The following is a 17,887-nucleotide window of genomic DNA, read 5'->3' on the forward strand; positions in this document are numbered from 1 at the left end:
TCCCCTCCTCCTCTTCCTTTCCCCTTCCCCCTCCTATTCCCTCCTCTCCCTCCCTCTCCTTCCTCCTCCCCCTCCTTCCTCCTTCCCTTCCCCCCAGCTCCCCTATCCCTGCCCCCCTCCGCGCCCCGCCCCATGGGGCACCCTCACTGCTGTGTTGGTAATCACATCCAACACTTGGTGTCATCGTGGCCGCGGTGGGCTGGACCCTAGGGAGCCCTTCAGAGCAGGGCTTGCCGGCTGACAAGGCATGGAAGCCGCCTCCACCATGCAGCAGTGTAGACAGATTAGGAACCTGCATCAGCACCATGATTACAGCTAGGCGTCAGCGGAAAACAAAACACACACAGTCAGGAGGCTGCCCGCCAAACAGGGGCTTTCCCCGGTTTCTGTGGGTATGTCCTCGCCTTCATAGTCTACTGCTTCGTATTTTATACGTTCTCCACAGTCACTGTGTAATTCCCCATCATCCTAACTTCAGGAACTGCGATGCTGTGTACATTCCATCAGGTGCTATTGTAGCTGCGGACATGAAGTAGTATAAAGGGGATTTTAATGAAAAACAGAAACAGGTTGACTGGGGAGCCATTCCAGTAGGACCCCCAAGTTTCCGAGTGTGGCAGGGGAGGGGGCGTGAGGATGCTGGGGGTGGCCAGGGCCCCAGGGGTTGTAGGGGAGCTGGGCAGGGGCAGACAGAACCTCCATTGAGGGGTGTGGGTAGCTGCGCTGGTGGTGAGCGCCGACCAAGGGCAGCTAGAGGCTCCCCCCAGCACCCCCATTCTTCCCCAGAAGGCCTGGACGCGGATGAGGCGCTGCCCTCAGGCCTGCCGCCGACCTTCATTCGCTTCACACACCACTCCTACGCCCAGATGGTGCGTGTGCTGAGGCGGACGGCGGCCCGCTGCGCCCCCATCGCCAAGACCTACAGCATCGGCCGGAGCTTCAACGGCAAGGAGCTGCTGGTCATTGAGTTCTCGGCCCGCCCTGGCCAGCACGAGCTGAGTAAGCTGCTGCTGCTGGCGGGGGCCCAAGGGAGAGGTCTGGGTGTGGGCCAGCTCCCAGGAAAGGGCTCTGGGCCTACTTGGCTTGGGGTGCACAAGCCTGGGTCCGGGGTCCTCGTCACGGCAGGGATGGGGGACAGGGAGCAGGCAGGGTTTGTGTTCGGCTTGGTGCCCTGGGGCGCATGGCCACATCCTGCGGGGCCTGCTGGGACTCAACGGGGAGACACGAGCTGGGGGCACCGTCTTGGGGAGCATCACCTGCACAAGTCAGGGGGGAGAGAAGTGAGGGCTTTCCTGTGGCTGTAGGCATGTGGGCCCTTGTCCGTCTCTGGGGAAATGTAACCGTGCTCTTTGCATTCTGTCGTTTTTGCAACTTCTCCCTGGCACACTCGGACCCAGTCAGGTATGTGCGTGCTTGGTCCTGGCCACTTCTCATTGGCTCATTGGAGCTGCTTGGTGAACATAATCTCACAGAATGATCTGAGGGAAGCACTTCTTGCATTTCAAAAACCAGGCCCATTTCAGCTCATCAGGCTAGGTGGTCCTGTTTTGAGATGGGGCAGAGCTACGTGGAAAATGCTAGGTTTTATTGTCTCTCCAGAGCTGTGTCGGTGCCGACAAAGCAGGAGGTCAGACTCCACTGCAGCCCCTGATTCACTGCCCTCTGTAGTGGGGGCGCCGAACAAAACTCACCATGAAGCTGGATCTCGGGGTGGGGGGCGGGGTCAGGGGGCTGACTCAAGAATTCAAGAGATTCTAGTAAAGATGTTTGGATAGAAGGATGGATGGGTGTCCCGTGCAGTGAGCTGAAGACCACCATGAACCCCTCCAGGGCACTGAGGACGTCCGGGCACAGGGCCCCAGTTCTGGTCTCTGCCGGGAGCCCTTCCTTGGCTCCGTCCCTCAGCTGGTCTATCCCCGTGATCACGGGAAGCACACGGGGTCAATCCAGAAGTCGTTCCCATTGGACCCTTGGTTGTTTAATTACTGAAATATAAACCATCTGAGGTTAAGTGGCTTTGGTACCTTTGCTGGGTTGGCTACACTCAGCCCAATTTTCATCCTAGTGGTTTGGGCAACAAAGCCCTGTCTCCTGTTAAGGGTCAGAGGTCACCTGGCCCCACCCCAGCCTCCTTGGCCCACCCTGTCTCCTACCCCTCTAGCCTGTGGGATGCTCTGGCATGAAGATAGGATTCTTCCTATTTCAGATTGATGTGCAGCTTTGGAATGTGGTGAGGGGTGTCCCTTGTGAGAAGGCCAAAGGAAGTGACCACTGTGGGGAGCCTCAGGGTCATTTATACACTCAGAACGCAGGAGGGACATGAGTGTTTGCTCCCATGGCTGCAGGTCCTTGGGCAGTGCACAGCCAGGGAAGGAGATGCCACTTTCCAGGTGAGCAGTGTGAGGCTCAGAGAAGAAAGTTGACTTGCCTGAGGTCACACAGTTAGTAAGGCTGCCAGGCCCCTGGTCTACTCTTATCTTCTAACCACAATCCACTCATCCATCCATCCACCCAGCCAGCCAGCCAGCCAGGCAGCCATCCTATCCAGATATCCAAGCATCCATCTACCTATCCATCTATCCATCCATCCATTCATTACCCATCCATCTTTCTATCCATCCTTTCATCCATCCATCCATCCCTCTATCTATCCTTCCATCTTTTCACCCAACCATCTTTCTATCCAAACATCCATCCATCCATCCTTCTATCCTTCCATCTATCCTCCCATCTTTCTATCCATCTTTCCATCCATACTTCTATCCTTCCATCCATCCTTCTATTCAGATATCCAAACATCCATCCATCCATCCATCCTTCCATCCTTCTATCCCTCCATCCATCCTTCCATCTTTCTATCCATCCTTCTATCCATCCTTCTATTCAAATATCCAAACATCCATCCATCCATCCATCCATCCATCCATCCATCCATCCTTCTATCCTTCCATCTTTTCACCCATCCATCTTTCTATTCAAATTTCCAAACATCTATCCATCCATCCATCCATCCATCCATCCATCCTTCCACCTTTCTATCCATCCTTCTATCCAAATACCCAAACATCATCCATCTATCCATCCATCCATCCATCCATCCTTCCATCTTTCTATCCATCCTTCCATCCACCTTCTACCCTTCTATCCAAATATCCAAACATCCATCTATCCATCCATCCATCCATCCATCCATCCTTCTATCCCTCCATCCATCCTTCCATCTTTTCACCCATCCATCTTTCTATTCAGATATCCAGACATCTATCTATCCATCCATCCTTCCTTCCTTCCATTCTTCTATTGAAATATCTAAACATTCATCCACCTATCCACTTATCCAACCTTCTATCCATCCTTCCATCCTTTCACCCATTCATCCATCCTTCTTTCTATCCTTCCTTCCATCCATCCATTTGAGGGCCAACTGCCTTCCCCTCTAAGCACCAATGTACACCTTAATTTACTACACAAGTATTGAAAGTGGCCGTGAATAAAATTCACACAGGGCAATGATAACATATATTATTAATTAATATCCTTGATGTGTTTTGCTAATAATTGTGGCTGAACTTAAGAAATGAGCTCAGTAAGTCATGACTTTGATGAGACCTCATTGGTCACAGCGATGCTTGGGCCAAAACAAGTATGAATAGGTCCCAAAGCATCCAGCCAGCCTTGCCATGTGGGCCCTCAAGTCTCCGGGGACCCTAGGGTTTGAGACGACCCTCAGGTCACTGTATCTCCCCCAAGTGGAGCCTGAGGTGAAGCTCATCGGCAACATCCATGGCAATGAGGTGGCAGGGCGGGAGATGCTCATCTACCTGGCCCAGTACCTGTGCTCCGAGTACCTGTTGGGCAGTCCCCGTATCCAGCGCCTGCTCAACACTACCCGCATTCACCTGCTGCCCTCCATGAACCCCGACGGGTACGAGGTGGCGGCTGCCGAGGTGAGTGCGACTACCTTTGACATCCTCCCATCTGTTCATTCACTAGCAGTGATGACCCACCGTTCTGGTGATGGGCATTCAGCAGGCATCAACATCAGCAAGGTCCTACTTGGGGTGGGGGCAGACACCGATAATTCTGTGGTGTGTGAGAAAGAGGATGTGCTCTGTAGAGAAATCTGAGGGAAAGCGGGGGCAGGGCGAGATCTCACGGTAGCTGGAGGGCCGGGGCTCTCTGATGTGACTTTGAGCGGGGCCCCAGCGGAGGTGGGGAGCAAGCAGTGCACGTAAAAGTTGGGGGGATTCAGGCAGAGGAGCAGCCAGTGCAAGGCCCTGAGTTTGGAGGCTCAGCAAGGAGGTCGGGCAGGAGGAGCTGGACAGATGGGAGAGGAGGTCAAGGACAGCTTGGCTGGACATGCTCCCAAGTTCATCACACAAAGCCAGGGAGAAACGGCGACCCTCGCCTCTGACTCAGCCCAGTCCATGGCCTCCCTGCAGAAGGAGTTGGGGTGGGGTGTGCTAACCCCTGGGTGGGGGTGGCCTGTGTTTCAGGGTGCCGGCTACAACGGGTGGACAAGCGGGAGGCAGAATGCACAGAACTTGGATCTGAACCGCAACTTCCCTGACCTGACGTCTGAGTACTACCGCCTGGCCGAGTCCCGTAGCATGCGCGGTGACCACATCCCCATCCCACAGCACTACTGGTGGGGTAAGGTAGGAGCTGCCCCCGACCACCCCGTGCACAGTCATGCATTTGAGGGGTCTCTGGTTATTCTGGGACTGCAGGTGCTGTCTCCCCAGGGCAGGAGAGCCTGGCGATTAGCAGCCTGAGCCTCTGAGTCTCTGTTTCCTGCCTGGGACAGGGGGGTAACTCTTCACTGGGTTGTTGGGGTTCAGGGAACACGTATGGAAAACACCCTGGGCCTGGCAGGTACTCAGTGACAGCTCCCAGGCAGGCTGCCTGGAGGAAGTGATGGCCCCAGGAGGTGGGAAAATGAGTTTCAGGCAGGGGTGTGGGCAGGTGGGAAAGCCTGGTGGCACCTGAAGGGAATCTTGAGGGCCCGGCGGGGGCCGGGCCAGGGCCTTGGGGCGGGGCGGGCAGGTTCGGAGGGCCCAGAGACGGCTGGAGGAGGCTGTGGGCATGGCCGGGGCGGCCAGCAGGGCTGTGCCTGGTCCTGAAGATGGCCTCGTCTGTGCTGGGCAGGTGGCCCCCGAGACCAAGGCGATAATGAAGTGGATGCGGACCACCCCGTTCGTGCTCTCGGCCAGCCTCCACGGGGGCGACCTGGTGGTGTCTTACCCCTTCGACTTCTCCAAGCACCCCCAGGAAGAGAAGATGTTTTCTCCCACGCCCGATGAGAAGGTGAGGGGGGCGGGCCCTACTGTGTGTGCAGGGGAGGCTGCCTTGGGGGTAGCGCCCTCGGGGCTGGCCTGACCTTGTTCCTGTTCTGAGCTCAGTGAGACCCCCGCAGTCCCAGGAACAGTAGGAGCTTTCCAGGCCCAGCTCTAAAGGCCCTTCCTCCAGGAAGCCTTCCAGCCAGCTGAAAGCAGCCCATCCTTCCTCTGGCCACACCCCACCTCCCATCAGTGTCCCCAGCGGGGAGCCCCTGGGGTGGGAACTGTAGCCCAGCGTGCTCCCTGCCTGGCCGCAGGGAGAGGGTGGGGTTCCAGGCGATGCCAGCAGAGGGCAGTGTTGCAGTGTGCATGGCGCCCGCCCGACCTTGGCCGCCTCCCTGCTTCTCCTGGGCCTTGCAGGTTTGCTGAGGGTCCCCTGGGCCGGCTCCGGGGAAGCAGCAGGATCAGAGGAGGAATTCTGGTCCTGGAGTTCCCTTGGGTCTGAAGAGGCCTTTCCCCTGTTCAGGCCTCAGTTTCCCTCACTGGTCAGGCCAGCTGGGGAGGACGTGATGATGGCCAGAACCCTCTCCACCCCCTCTTCCCTTAAGGACTGGCTGCGGGTGGTCTCCTCGCCCTAATGGGGCTCCTTCCCAGGCTTGATCCCGGAGCTCATGCAGGCTGGTCTGGGAGGTGGGAGTCCATCACTTTCCATGTTTTGGAGGCAAAGGGGGTGATCTGTGTGGCACAGGGCCCACAGACGAGCTCACTGAAGGAGCTGCCCACACCGTCCCCGGTGACCCCTCTCCCACCAAGGCCAGTCCCTGGGCTCCTTCCCATCTCCTCTGGGGACGACAAAGCTGGACGTTCTGGCCTTGGCCAGCCTGGGGGCTTGGAAAGGTCCCAGCTCTCTGCTCAGTCACCCAGCAGGGCTCCCGGTGGACCAGGGGCGGTGGGGAGCCAGGCCTGCCCTCTGCTTTGTGGCAGGGCAGGGAGCGGGGAGTGGGGGCTGTGTGGACAGCTGTCCATAGCTCCCTGCCCATTCCCCTCCCTTGGCCACACAGATCAGCTCAGCCTCCCCCAGCCTCCCCCCCAGCCCCCCGATGTTGCGCGCTGGTCTGTCTCAAGCAGGACCAGCCCCTGACCCCCGGGTTGTTGGAGGGCGGGGTCAACAGCGGGACAAGGCCTGGGTCCCCTCGGCGGCCGGAGCCCTAGGTGCCAAGCCCAGTGTCTGAGTCCAGAGGTAGATGTATGAGGATGTCCCTGGGGGGGAAGTTCACCTCAACGAGTCCCACCAGAGTCAGAAAACTGAGAGTCTTCCCCACCAACCATCAATCATGGATCGATCATACTCAGGCCCACAGCCAGCAGTGGTCTCTGTGGAAACCAGGGTCCCAGGAGGGGCGCTGGGGGGCGGGAGAGTGCGAAGAGAGGCTGGCCAGGGTGTCCCACGTCACCTCCCCCAAACTCCCGTGGTGCCCCGTGGACGAGAGCCAGCACCTCTTGGTGCCATTCCAGGCCATCTGCCCCCCTATACCTGTCCCTTCAGCCACAATCTTTCTCCCAAGCTCGGCTCAAGCTCTATCCTGCTCCTCAAACCCTCCCCAACCCAGCCCACCCCCAGCAAGAGGGTCCCAGGCGGCATAGCTGGGTAGCCCCTGGCCTGAGCTCCTGCAGAGCACCCGCCCACTTCCCTGCACCACCTCGTTCATTTACAGCCGGCTGGCCTCCTGATGTCCTTGTCCTGTGCCTGCCCCCCCAGGTCGGGCCTGTTCCCAGCAGGCCTGCGGCTTGTGTGTCCCTGGGCTTTGGGGACTGACGATGACTTTCCCTGCTCTCCCGAGGGCAGGCGGTGTGGCAGTGGGGCTGACTGATGGGTGACAGGGGGGAGACCGAGGCAGGATGGGCGGGGAGCCTGCCTCACCAGACCAGGCACTGCTTTGCAGGCAGACAGGGGAGGCCCAGAGAGGTGGGAACCTAGGCAGAGTTCTCGAGGCAGCCCCGTCAGCACCTGTGGGCAGAGGGCCCTTTTCTTAGGGCCCTGGGACTCCTGGCTGAGGACGGCTGCTGGAGGATCTGCCAACCTCAGTGACTGTAGGACATGCATGGGCTTGTATTTTGGGTGCTTGGCTTGTGTCTGAGGGACGGAGCTGAAATCGCACGGCCCTACCCCGGAGACACTGGACCCATCCTCCCCCAAAGCCCAGGTTCTGGAGTCGCCATGACCCCCACTGGAGAGACCCTCACTCTGGCCTGGCTCCACGTGCCCAGCCTCCCCCTTTTTGCAGAGGGGTCCCCTCGCAGGGACAGGCTTCTCCCAGGGCCATGCGGCTCTGACAAGCGTAGTGCCCTGGGCCCCGTTATCCACATGACCCCAGCTTGGGAGCTTCCACCCTGAGCAGACCCCTGTCCTTCGCTGGGACACAGGCACGGGAGGACCTGCGCGCCTGCCTGGTGTGAGGGCAGCATGGGGGGCAGGGAGTGCTGCGCTGGGGGCAGGGGCTGTGGACACACTCAGACGTGCCCGCCCCTAAGGCTGCCCCCAGGGGTGCTGGCCCCGGGTCCCGTGGCCCTCCACCCACCACAGTGGAAACCGCACGTGTGTGGCAGCAGGTGGGGGGCTCCCAAAGGCACAGGTTGTCCCCGGAGAACATGGGGTGATGGTTATCATAGAGGAGTCAGCGGGGAAGTCAGCGCAAATAAGGCCCACCCCAGCCTCCCGCCTCTCCCGAGGCCTGCCCTCTGCAGGAAGTGCCTGGGAAATTGCAGAGCTGACCTCGGGGAGCCCTGCCAGCGTCTCCTCGGTGAACCCCCTTCTTGGGAGAAAGCCCACCCTCCCTAGCCAGGTGTGCAGGGGCTCCACAGGGTGCCAGGTTCCCACCACACGTGCCTTGAGCTCTGGCTCTCCCACCTCCGGGCCTTTGCACGTGCTGTGCCGTCTGCGTGGACACCATTCCCCCCTCCTATCTGTGCTGCAGACCCCTCCTCACCCCATTGCCCCCCGCGCTGAGAGCGTCCTGCAGGGTGCCCCACCTTCTGGCCTTGGCCTCACGAGAAACCTGTCCCTTGGTCTCCTTTCCAGATGTTCAAGCTGCTGGCCAGGGCCTATGCTGATGTTCACCCCATGATGATGGACAGGTCGGAGAACAGGTGTGGCGGCAACTTCCTGAAGAGGGGCAGCATCATCAACGGGGCGGACTGGTACAGCTTCACCGGAGGTACGGGTGGAGGGGGGGCTGGGCTGGGGCGGGGGACGGGCAGGGGGTGGGGAGGGGAGGGCTTCAGGAAGGTGTGAGGAGGAGGGGGAGGTGGGGGAGGGGCTGGAAGGGGGGGCGGCCAACATCTCCTCCCGGCAGCTCTTTGTGGGAACTGGATTCTGGAACTTCTGGAATGTGGGGGAGCAGCAGCACGTGCATCCTGGCCTGTGTGGGGTGATCTGGCTTCCCTTCTAGCTGCTGTCTTGAGGACCTTCCGGTGACAGGTGTGGCAGGGCTATACTCCATCCCACCCCCCGCCGGTTCTGTGGGGGGACTTCGTGAGCGCTGACCTTGAGTGACCCCACCTGTGACCAATTCTCTTCTGCCTCTTGGGGGACAGGGAGGGTGCCCTAGGGAATAAAGGACTCCAGTGAAACTTGAATTTCAGAGAAATAATGAAGCATTTTTAGTACTGTGTAAGTAGGTCCCAATACTGCATGGGATATACTTACACTAAACTTTATTCATTGTTTTTCTGAAGTTCCATGTTAACTGGGCGTCCAGGTGGACATCACGCAGAGCAAAGCGGGGTGCGCGGGACCCTATGTGCCCTCAGAGGCACCTGCTGGGCCGGGCCTGCGTGCTCCTGCACTCTACCTGCCTCCCCTCCACCCTGGCACGACACTTAGTATTTAGGAGATTTGGCAGATGAGGAAATCGGGCTCGGGCAAGAGAAGGGCCTGTTGGCGTCCATGCCACAGGGGGTGGAGCTGTGGGCAGATCAGCCCCTTCGGCTCCTGTGCTGAAGCCAGTTCACAGCCCTGCTCGGCAACCTTGCCCCTGCCACCCCCAGATGGCCCTGGCAGGCCTTTCCCGGGAGCATGAGGCCCTCTGTCCTTGGCCACTGGCCCCGTGTTGTCCTTGGGTCTGTGCCCCTTTGGCAGCGAGCCCGGCTCCCTCTCCCAGGCTCAGACCAACCCCGTGGGTCCCTTGCAGACCCTGGACATGGGGTCATGCTCAAGACTCGGAGTCAGGGACCCTGCACCTGGGCTCTGAGGGACAGAAGCTGCCCCATGGCCCCGGGAAAGGCCCGCAGGCTGTGAAAATCAAGTTGGTAGCAGTGGCTGCTGACTTTTGAAGGGCAGGGGCCACCTCGGCTCCCGACACAGGGCTGCCCCGGCCGTGCAGGAGGCCTGCCCTGGAGACCGGGTGTAGCTTCTACTGGACAAGAAACTCTGAAAGCCCATGGGGCAGAGGGCAGGAGTGGGTGGGTGGCCGGCAGCCCGATTTTCTCGAAGCCTCTGTCTGCCACTGGATTGCGCAGCCTGTGTTCTCCCTGGAAGTGGGGGCTAGAGGACCTTCTTCCCCGGGGCTGTTCTTGGGTCTGGCTAGGTACACGGATGCTGTTGTCCTGGGGTCCAGGCCAGGAGAGGGCCAGAGACTTGGCCTCCAGGGGCGCACGTGTCTCTACTGGAAATCGGCTCATTCCTTACCCACCGAGGGGCCCACAGGACGGAGCGTAAGCCCAAGGACTTGGGTGCCAGAACACCTGGGTTCAAAGTGCAGCTCCGTCCCTTCCCCCCGTGGTACCTGGGTCAGGCCACCAGCGCCCCGCGCCTCGGTCTGCTCATCGTAAAGTGGGGATGGGGCAGTAGCCACTCACGACTGCCCGGCGGCCGCGCCCCCGCCGGCCAGGGTGGGGGTGGGTGTCCAGCGTGGGCGGGTGCGCGGGTGTCGAGCGTGGGGAGGCGAGGCGGGTGTCGAGCGCGGGCGCGCAGGTGTCGAGTGGGGCAGGCGAGTGTCGAGTACGGGGGGCGGGGGCGGGGGCGGGGGCGGGTGCCAGCGCGGGCACGCGGGTGTGGAGCGCGGGCACGCGCTTAGGGCACTCCCCTGCGCCGCAGGCATGTCCGACTTCAACTACCTGCACAGCAACTGCTTCGAGATCACGGTGGAGCTGGGCTGCGTCAAGTTCCCCCCGGAGGAGGCCCTCTACACGATCTGGCAGCACAACAAGGAGCCCCTCCTGAACTTCGTGGAGATGGTGAGTCCCCTGCGGCTTCGCTCCGCCAGCCTGAACGGCGCTGTGGGGCGGACCGGGTGCGCGGCCACGCCGACTTGTGTGTTGGCTAGCCGTCCATCCGGTCACTGGCCACCTCCTGTCGGCCAGCCCTGGGGGCGCTTGGGACAGCAGGGGGTGTGCGTTGGGCCCCCCAGGATAGCGAGGCTCTCAGGGCCTAAAGGGGCACCACGGAACAGGGAGCATGCAGGGATCGAAGGCGGCCGAGGGATGGCACCTGACTCAGCCTTGGAGACCATGGAGGTGGCAGAGGAGGTGGCACCCGGGCTGCGTTGTGACGAAGTGGGAGGAACCAGGCAATGGGAGAGCTCAGGCAGTGGGGACGGCCTGGGAGGGTCCCCAGGCCACAGTGAGGAGCGTGGGTGCGGGAATGGACTGGGCACTGGGTGGGGGGAGGCCTCAGGGTGATGCTCTGCGCGGCGGGGCCTGGAGCATGTCTGCGCCTCGGGCTCAGAGGGAAGGGCACTGGCTGCTGGCGGAGGGGTGGGGCAGCCGAACTGAGGGGTAACTGCTGTCCTGGGGCCACGGTCACCCAGAAATAGGTGGTGGTGCTGAGCAGAAGCCACTGGAAACGTGTCTAGAACAATCGTCAGTGGACCCCGGGAGTGGTCCCCCAGCAGCGTGGTGACCGCGGCCCGTGCGTCTCCCAGTCCTACCTGCCAGTGTGGCTCACAGAGGTGGTCTGAGGGCGGTAACCCCATGGGACAGGCACGCAAGGGGTGAGGCGGAACCTAGCATGGCCCTGCAGACGCCCTGGTGAGCATTTTCGAGACCCAGGTGACTCACACATTGGCACGTGTCCCCAGAAGAAGCAGGCCCTGAGGGAGGGACAGGATGGCCCGAAGGGGACAGTGAGGGGATGTACGTGTGTAGCACGTTACAGTTGGCACCCCCCACCTACGGCCTTCAATCCTGACAGCAGTCCTGGCTGTTAGAAGGGGCTGCCCCATTTTGTGGGCCGAGGGACAGGTGCTAGGGAAGGACGGTGCTGGCCTGGGGCTGCTGGGTCACTCGTGGGCTCCCAGGCCTGGCTCTCAGCAGCCACGAGAAAACCAGAGGAGGAGACAGAGGGTCAGATAGTGACAGGGCCTGCCCCGTGTCGCCCAGTGACTGCCCAGAGCTCAGAGCTCACACTCTGATCTGCCTGCCCCAAACCTCAGTTCTGCCAATGAATCCTTTCTAGAAAGATCAGGAACCTTCCTCCAGGCAAGAACCAAGCAGAGCCTCCTGGGTCAGCAGCTGCCACTGTCGGATAAAAAGCAAAGCCCAGATAAGAGCTGGACGTTGTTAGTGTTGTTCGAGCTTCTGTTTTATGGCTGTGCCCGCGACCTCTTGCTGTGTGGGGCAGGTCATCATTCAGTAATGGGTCTGGGCCAGACCCCGCGCTCATTTCATTTTACGGCTGTCTGGTGAAAATTAGTTTTAAGGAGCCTTAAATGGGGCTGGGATTGCTCTGTGGATATTGTATGTGAGGTCTTGGGGTATAAAGATTTAATAGTGAGCACGGAAGGGTGGCAGGCGGGTCGTGAAGCCGGGTGTGGCTGGCCCCTGAGGACGAGGCCCCAGGAAGGCCGTGCTGGGGCTTCTGATAAGGATCGAGTCTGTCATGGCCCATGGAGGCCTTCTTCACAGTGATGCTGACCAGACTTTGGGTGGGTGTCTGCATCTCCCTGGGTTGGGAAGGGAGGGGCGTGCACACCACGTCTCCTTCCCTGCCGGAGAGCTGCACGTCCCGGGTCTGCAGGAAGGTGATTCCTCAGCTCAAAAGCAAGGGCAGAACAAAGTTTAGCCTGTGAAAGCTGACATGAAATGAGACCCTACTATGTGTCTGGCCTCTCCCCTAGGTTGTGGGGAGGAGGGCAGACAGTGACATTACGGTGAAATCAGGGCTGGGAGTGTGGAAGCCCAACACTGGGGACCCCGGAGGAGGACCCTGATGTGGCTGGTCATCAAGGAGGGCTTCCTGGAGGAAGAGGAGTGTGGGGGAGAGGAATTGGTTGGTTCTGAGCAGAGCAGGGGCAGGATGGGGGATCGGAGGTCTGGGGCAGCACTGCAGGTGTGGGGGACAGCCTCCCGGGAGAGAAGAGTCTCTCTGCACTGTCTCCCTTCCCACCCAGTCACCTTGGCCTCGTTTGACATGACCCGTGGGCCCCAAGTTGTTTGCAGTCTAATAGAGCAAGGGCGGGTTGGCTTGTTTATTGTTGACATTTTTAGGAGAAGGAGTGTGAACAGGGCCAAGCAGTTCTGACGGGGCCCTGCTTGGGATGCAGCTTCCTCACCTGAAGGTATCCGCTCAGAGCGGGCAGTGTCTAGACCGGGACCTACCTTGAGTCCCGGCTCTGCTGTGCGCCATTCTCCAGCAACACCCGAGGCCCATTTTACAGATGGGAGATGTGCTGAGATGCAGGGTAGCTTGTCCAAGACCAGAGAGTGGTTGATGCCTCGGCTGGGACTGACACGAGGGTCCAAACCCTGGGTCCATGTCCTCCCAGTGCCCACGCTCAGGGAAGAGCAGCCACACCGACCTGCTCTACATGTGAAGGGGGAGCTGAGATGAGCTCCGGGGTTTTCTGCTCAGCACCCCTGGCCCAGGAGAGACGGCTGGGTGGACCCTCGAGCAGAACTGCAGGGTCATGCGCAAGCCCAGAGGGGGGCTCTGAGGATAGATGAATGGGAGCTGGCTGGGCTAGGCCGCCCGTCCTCTGGAGAGCATGCACCATATCCACGCCCTCTCTCTCCCTCTCTTCAGGTGCACCGCGGCATCAAAGGTGTGGTGATGGACAAATTTGGCAAGCCGGTCAAAAACGCCCGGATTTTGGTCAAGGGCATCCGCCATGACATCACCACAGGTGAGCACCTTCCTGGGGCCTGAGTCGTGGTGGCTGGCTCCCGCAAGCGGTCACTTGGCCCACTGCCCCAAGGGGCTGCTCCACTTATCCTCCACGGGTTTTGAGGGATGAATAGGAGTTGGGCTGAGGAAGCAGTGGGAAGGGTGCTCCAGGCCAGTACAGAGGCGGGTGCTTGCCCTCCAGGCTGATGCCCCTCGGGCCCCCAAGTCTCGGCACCTCAAGCCCGAATGTGAGCCTAGGTCTGAGAATCACTTGTGTTCTGTTTGTTCACAGCCCCAGATGGCGACTACTGGAGACTGCTACCTTCGGGGTCCCACATCGTCATAGCTCAGGCCCCCGGCTACTCCAAGGTCATCAAGAAGGTCACCATCCCTGCCCGGATGAAGAGGGCTGGCCGTGTGGACTTCATTCTCCAGCCTCTGGGCACCGGACCCAAGAAGCTTCTCCTCGGGCTACGGAGAAATGGGTCTGGGCCCCGAGACCCGCCGGGAGGTGCCAGCCCATATGGGGAGCCCGAGGAGCCGGGCTGGGAGCCCCTCGGGGGACGGAGGCAGCCCTCTGAGGGTGGGAGCAAGCCGTGGTGGTGGTCCTACTTCACGTCCGTGAGTCAGCACAAGCCGCGCTGGCTGCTCAAGTACTAGCCTCCCCCCACCCTCTGGCCCAGAGGCTCCAGGCTCTTGATTTTGTCTTCAGAAGACACCCTGTAAAGCTGTTTCTGTTTTATTAAAGTCGTTTTATTTACTGTCGGCCATGGTGAGAGGTTCTGGGCATGAGGCACGCCGGCCTCGTCCACCCGGATGGCCCTGGGGCAGGTGGTCCCATGGGCAGCCAGCTGTGGGGTGGACCCTGAGGCCCCAAAGCAAGAGGGGCCCTCTACCTTACAGATGGGGACACTGAGGCTCCCAGGGAGGTGACACATGGGGAGGGAGGTGCAGGGCCAGCCGGGAGCAGAGACTCTGGGAGTATGTGGAGGTAGGATGCAAAGGAGAAAGTTTTCAGGAGAGCCTGGCTGGGAGGAGTGGGGGGGTGGGCAACAGGTGACCTCAAGGGCAGGAGAGCTGGTGAGAGCTCAGGGACCATAGCATCACCCAAGGGTCACACTTGGCGGCTCCTGGGCTTTGATGGGGCCCTACCTCCAAGACGAAGCATCTCCCTTGGCTCCTTTCTCAACCTTATGATAGCACCAACACAGGTCCAGAGACCCACCCCCAGGCCTCAGACTCCCCACAAGACTCCTCCTGGCCCATCTCTCTATAGTCAGGCAGGTCCGTGGGTCCTAGGATCCCTGAGGCAGGGAGACATGCGGCCCATCAGAGAACACTGGCAAAGAAGGTGTGCCAGTGAGCTAGGGCTGTGTAACAACATGCCACAGGCTGGGGGCTCGAGCCACAGGCATTTGTTTCCTCACCGTCCTGGAAGCTGGACGCCCAAGGTCAAGGTGTAGACAGGGGTGGTGCCCTCTGAGGCCACGAGGGAAGGATGCGCGCCAGCCCTGTGTCCTTGGCTCATAGACGGCTGGCTTCTCCCCGCATCCGCGGGCCATCTTCTGTCAATGCTTGTCTGCCTTTCTTTCCCGCTTGCCCGCTTATAAGGACACCAGTCATATTGGATCAGGGCTACCCCAACGGCCTCATCTTAGTTTGATCACTTCTAGGAAGACCCCCATCTCCAAATACAGTCAGGTTCACAGATACTGGGGGTGAGGAATTCAACACATACCTTCTGGGGGAACGCAGTTCAACGCATCATCGAAGACTCGTCTGCAACGCGGCAGCTTCCCGGCTGCTCCCGGCTGCGCCACTGGGGCCCCCACCCAGAGGGGGATCCCATGTGAGCAGAGCCTTGACCCCAGCTGACCCCCACCATGACCCCTACCAGCACATCAGCACGGTCTTACGGCTGGCCTGGCCTCTGCCATCTCAGAAGGCTTCCGGGCAAGCTGAGAGGAGCAGGTGCGCGCCCAGCACCAGGGGGTGGGGTCTGCGGAGCGGGGGCGCGGGCGTGCTCACGTCCTCAGTCTGGCAGGGGCACAGCGGCTCACAAAACGAGCATGTGTATATCGGTCATGATCTGGAGTGTTTGTCAGACATCCTTCGGGGCTCTCGACCCTACCTTCACCCCTGTGTCCAGTGGTTCTGAAGGTCATCATGGATTTGGCTCTACTGTGTACCAGGTCTGCGTGGAGCAGACCGCTCTTCCCGATTTACTGGTGTGGGTGCAGCCCAGAGAGCTTGCACCGCTGGCCCGGGACCTCGGAGCGTGTTGCTGGCAGCTCAGGGCCTCCTGCAGGACGACTGTGTGAGGCTCCTGCTGTCCGCAGCTGTCTGGAGAAGAGCCTATCGGAGTGGGCATGAAGGCCAAGAGCTCAGCGGGGCCCCTGTTCGTTCCAGGAGCTGAGGCCTAGGCCCCAGTGAGGGGGTGAGGATGGGGATGGCCAGGATGAGGAGAGAGATGGCCTGAGAGGTGTGGGGGTGGCTGTGGGCAGTGGACCATGGCAGTGGGAGGGTCAAGTGGGGACAGGTTGGGCTCCCTATTTCTGGCCAACAGGGGACCATTTTGGTGGCTCCTATGATCTTTTCTTTTGATAGAACTTAGGACAGAGCCCCACATGGAGGAGGCTAGAAGCTAAGGTCCACCTGCTGTGTTCACCGTGAGACTGAAGGGGATGTCAGAACGGGGGGGGACCTCGGGATTCAGTGAGAAGCAGGGAGCCTCCCCAGGGCCCACGGGGCAGCTCTGGCTGCGGGAGCCGGGTTAGCTCTCCTCCAGGGGGTCGGCTCTCTGCACGCTGGTAGGAGGGGGTTCCAAAGGGAGCGTGCACGCTCCGGGGTGTCGCTGCTGGTGGGCGTCCTTACAAAAGAGCTGGCAGTTGAATCTGGAGGTAGGGAAAGGGAAGGTGGCCCAGCATCACTCTCAGATGCTGCCGAGGAGAACAGGAGGGTGAACAGCATCACGAGCCACAGCAGAAGTGAGGAACAGGCAAAAAATGCCACAGTAAGGAAAATAGAATGAATGCACAAGAACACAGAAGGAATAAAATGCACACCACCAGAAATGTGCATGAGCTGAATCCTCCACTAAGAAAGCAGAGACCACCAATTTGAGTTACCAAAAAAAAAAAAAAAAAAAAAGGCAGTGTGTACTTCAAGGAAGCATGCTTGAAAGCAAGTGATACAGGACGCGAAGAGAAGCCAAGAAATGCAGACACCCGGACGACGAGGGCTTCATCGGTAGCAGAGGAGGTGGGACTGGGGATCAAACACAGTAAATGGGAGAGAAAGACGTTGGAGGATCGAACAATTTATGACTAAGATAAAATAATAAACCTGCATTATACACTAATCAACTTAGTGGCTAACGATGTAAAGCCAAGTCATTTAAAAATACAAGCAGAATTCCTGTAGAAACTGCAATGTGTCATTTTGGGAAGCAGACCAGTCCAGTGGCTCAGTCAGTCAGCCGGGTTTTAGAGAAACAGAGTCACACACGGAACCAGCAAACTGAGTTTAACGAATGTGTACGAGGTATTGCTTACTTCAAGTGGAGAGTGCACATTCCTCCCAAGACCCACTGAGCATTTGTAAAAATTGATAATATGCTTCATCTCAAAGAACACCTTAAGCAAAATTTTAAAAGGTGGAGATTATCTCCAGCCATAGCCTAGACAAATTAAAAATAATTAAGGGTAAAAAAAACCCTTTACCATTTGGATTTAGCTGCATGGCAGAGAACCAACACGGGGTGGATTAACACTGTGGAAGTTAGTTTCCAGGACAGAAGTCTGGGCTAGGCGGTGGCCAGACAGCGGGATGTTTTATGAGACCCCAGGCTCCATCCACTTGCTGTTCCACCATCCTGGGGTGAGGCTTCCCCTCTATGCCATCACTTCTGCTCACATCTCATTGGCCAGAACTCAGTCACATGGGCAGGCCTGCCTCAAAGAATGCTGGGAGTTGTAGTTTTTATCTTGGGTGGGAGGGGGCTCCATAAAAATGGGGGGCTCCCTAGGTTACCATAGCAAAAGGGGAGGATGGGTTTTGGAAGACGTTGGACTCTGCACGACATTGCTGGAGTGGAAAGGAAAGGGGACTGCGGGAAGAAGCTACCGGGGGAGAGGAGATGAGGACAGCTCCTCTGTGGCCCGTGGTGGCTGGTGCCCAGAAGCAGGTAAAGCAGGTGCACCGTCACTGACAGGGGAGACAGAGAGCCAAGGAACTGACCCATCACCTTTTATAAAATCCACAAGATAAGAAGAGGAGAAAATTAGAGACAAAAGACGAAATTCCATAAATAGCAAACAGACAAAACAGTAAAAGTATTAATAAGCCCCAAAGCTGACAATTTTTTTTTTAACAGATTTTATTTATTTATTTGTCAGAGAGAGAGAGAGAGCACACAAGCAGGGGGGAGCAGCACACAGAGGGAGAAGCAGGCTTCCCGCTGAGCAGGGAGCCCGATGCGGGGCTCGATCCCAGGACCCTGGGATCA

General features: G+C 59.1%; 1 protein-coding gene across 2 annotated transcripts in view; it reads left to right on the forward strand.

Moving 5' to 3' along the window:
- CPZ (carboxypeptidase Z) overlaps positions 1-14,145 on the forward strand; it is a 22,836-nt gene extending 8,691 nt beyond the window's left edge. Inside the window, exons 4-11 of one of the 2 annotated variants that reach the window (XM_081812699.1) lie at positions 787-999; positions 3,751-3,947; positions 4,497-4,658; positions 5,149-5,307; positions 8,359-8,494; positions 10,375-10,514; positions 13,300-13,399; positions 13,673-14,145. In XM_081812699.1, the coding sequence (XP_081668825.1) occupies positions 787-999; positions 3,751-3,947; positions 4,497-4,658; positions 5,149-5,307; positions 8,359-8,494; positions 10,375-10,514; positions 13,300-13,399; positions 13,673-14,040 (1,475 nt within the window). In that variant the 3' untranslated portion in view covers positions 14,041-14,145. The remainder of the gene's footprint in view (positions 1-786; positions 1,000-3,750; positions 3,948-4,496; positions 4,659-5,148; positions 5,308-8,358; positions 8,495-10,374; positions 10,515-13,299; positions 13,400-13,672) is intronic. The other variant, XM_081812698.1, reaches the window with a different exon arrangement.
- The last annotated feature ends 3,742 nt before the right edge of the window (positions 14,146-17,887 follow it).

This window comes from Leptonychotes weddellii, chromosome 2 (genome assembly GCF_054177405.1).
Source record: "Leptonychotes weddellii isolate Sample4059 chromosome 2, ASM5417740v2, whole genome shotgun sequence".
In the NCBI taxonomy this organism is placed as follows: Eukaryota; Metazoa; Chordata; class Mammalia; order Carnivora; family Phocidae; genus Leptonychotes; species Leptonychotes weddellii.